This window comes from Grammomys surdaster, unplaced genomic scaffold (genome assembly GCF_004785775.1).
Source record: "Grammomys surdaster isolate TR1022 unplaced genomic scaffold, NIH_TR_1.0 125231, whole genome shotgun sequence".
Lineage (NCBI taxonomy): Eukaryota > Metazoa > Chordata > Mammalia > Rodentia > Muridae > Grammomys > Grammomys surdaster.
The window spans coordinates 854,840-857,764 of NW_021620120.1; the positions used below are offsets into that span (position 1 = coordinate 854,840).

Sequence of the window (2,925 nt, forward strand, 5' to 3'; positions counted from 1 at the left end):
TGTGTCCTTACAGTTACCCCGCCAAGGAAAGTGCAGAATAGTGTGTTCATGGGGATCAGTCATTATTCTTTTTTTACATTCACAGCCATACATGTGCCCCTTCTTACACCTCATTCTACAATGTTGGAAACTAGCACTTAGTAAGATTTTTAGATTCCCTTATAATTTTCTGATTCTGATTGTTGAATTTTCTCTATTGTGTATTTGTTTTTTATTGTAAAATTCCTGTTATTCCTGTTACCTTTTCCATCTTATTTTCTTCAGGTTCATGTTTGAAAGAACAGTTTGAATAGTTCTGCTTTCTGAAATAAAACCAGCCAACCAACCAAAACACAACAAAAAGATTACAAGCTTTTAAAAAAACCTCAGTCTATGCTTGACTTAGTAAATGTTCAATGTGCCCCAACAAAATCATGAATCCTTTTATTTTTGTGTTCAGTGATTTACATGTGTTAACAAAATTGTGAAGTTATATTGTTCAGGTTTTCATATTCTTACATACCCTTTGACTGTTTAATCAGTTGTATTAAGAGGAATGTAAAAGTATCTCCTGATTGTAGATTTGACTACATATTATTCATTCTTTTAACTTTTAAAGCTATTTACTGGGATATTCTGGATCTCTAACTCACAGAGAGTCTTCTGTGGGTAATAGTGAAAAATAGCCATATTCTTTCCCAATGCTTCAACACAGTCTGAGGGCTCCTCCTTTTATTGAACTCGTGTGGTTGCTTTCTTTTTCAAATGGCAGTTTTCTTTGTTAATTTACTATGTCCTTCTTCCCTTCACCTCAATGTTCATGCTATGCCTTGTCTTCTTCCTACTAGCTCCCCTCCTTTCAAGGAAATCTTACTGTGGGGTATTTTTTTGGGCTGAAAATAGGGTGTTGTCACATTTCTACAGCTCTCAGTATTTCAAGATTTTTCTCAGCTACACACATAGCACCACAGCTTCAATCCTGTAGTGCTAATTACTCTACGTTTCCTTTACTTACATGATATTTGAAGTTTGTGGGTTCTACCTTCCCCTCCCTATCTCTCTCCCTATAATTTCTGTCACCTTGTCTTTTCTATTTTTTTTCTCTCTCCTGCTATTAAAACATGGTCTCACATTGTAGCTTAGGCTAGCCTCAAACTCATAATGTTCTTTTTTTTCTTGAAAGATTTAGGTCATCAAGGAGGATGTAGAAGTCCATCATTGACTGCTTGGGTTCAAGAGAAGTGGAGAAATTTTCACTAGGCCATATCTGTATGATTCCCAAGACCTGAAACAGAAGGTAAATCATTATTCCCTTAGTCTGTGTGCTTTCAACAGGTTCAACCCTTGATTTGAATGCTTTGTATGAGGTTATGGTAAGGTCCTGTGAATAGTGCCCTTATGTATTTAGTTTAGTCCTAGCATGCTTCACTTATTAATCAAAAACCATTTTACAGGTTCAGAATCTATCGGGTACATCAATCTCTAACTCTGTTGTAAGTAAATGAGACCATGACTCCTAAATGTTATATACATAGAAGGGCACCGTAAGTTCCTCCATAGAGTCAACATATGTTTCACATAGTCCCTTCAGAGTAATGTTTTAAATTCAGAAAAATAGAACACATTATTTTACTTATGTTTTCCCCTAGTGATGGAGAACTCCACTTCAGTGGATGAGTTCCTCTTGCTTGGCCTGACCAGTGTTCAGAAACTGCAGCCCATCTTTTTTGTGATGTTTTTAACCATTTACTTGCTGAATTTGGTTGGAAATGGAGTTATATTAATGATTGTCACTCTGGAAAGAAGACTCCACTCCCCTATGTACTTCTTCCTAGGAAACCTTTCCTGCCTGGATATTTGTTACTCTTCCGTCACTCTTCCCAAGGTTCTCATCAACCTTCTCTCAAGGCATAGGACCATATCTTTCCTAGGCTGCATTACTCAACTCTATTTCTTCCACTTTCTGGGAAGCACGGAGGCCATCTTGCTGGCTGTGATGGCCTTTGACCGTTTTGTGGCCATTTGCAGCCCTCTCCGCTACACTGCTATCATGAACCCTCAGTTGTGCATCCTGTTGGCAGCTACGGCCTGGCTCACCAGCTTCCTCTATGCTCTGCTGCATTCTGCCATGACTGCTCACTTGAACTTTTGCCACACTCACAGACTCAGTCACTTCTTCTGTGATGTCAAGCCCCTCTTAGAAGTGGCCTGTGGCAACACAGTACTCAACCAGTGGCTTCTTTCTGTTGTCACAGGCAGTATATCTATGGGGGCCTTCCTCCTCATACTCTTCTCCTATTTCTACATCATTGCCTTTCTTATGTTCAAGAACAGGTCCTGCAGAATGCTTAAAAAGGCTCTGTCCACTTGCACCTCTCACTTTATGGTGGTTTGTCTTTTCTATGGACCTGTTGGTTTTACATACATCCGCCCTGCCACGGCATCAGCCTCCTCCATGAGTGAAGATCGGATGGTGGCCATTATCTATAGCGCAGTCACCCCAGTGCTGAATCCACTGATATATACTCTTAGGAACAAAGAGGTGATGTTGGCTCTGAAAAGGAACTTTGGGAAGAAGCTGTTTAAAGACAACCAGCTACATGGAGGAGACCAATGACATGCATATCATAAGTACATGAAGATACTTCATTCTAATAAATGACAAGTTAACTTGATTTTTTTCCCTCTCTCAGGATTTATGAACATTTCAGGCAAGGCAGGAAGTTAAAATCACATGGGAATAAACAAGCGAATTCCACAGTATTTTAAAATATAAATTTTAATGTGTAAAAGGTTTTCACAATATCCACAGTACATATACTAGAGTAATTAAATGCTGTAGAAAATTTTAAAAACACAGGAGGGACAGAGAGAGATGGGACCAAGTTCTTGATATATATTAAACAACTTGTTTGTCCTTTGTCCTTGATTCCTGGAATAGAACTT

General features: G+C 38.7%; 1 protein-coding gene across 1 annotated transcript; it reads left to right on the forward strand.

Annotated features, from left to right (window-relative positions):
• Window positions 1-1,630: 1,630 nt before the first annotated feature.
• LOC114637242 (olfactory receptor 12D3) lies at window positions 1,631-2,596 on the forward strand. Its single transcript, XM_028785464.1, has one exon. It carries the CDS (start codon window positions 1,631-1,633, stop codon window positions 2,594-2,596), a length of 966 nt encoding a protein of 321 aa, XP_028641297.1.
• The last annotated feature ends 329 nt before the right edge of the window (window positions 2,597-2,925 follow it).

What these genes read in the sequence shown, in the direction of transcription:
- LOC114637242 (XM_028785464.1), top strand. Translation starts at nt 1,631, where the DNA reads ATGGAGAACTCCACTTCAGTGGATGAGTTCCTCTTGCTTGGCCTGACC.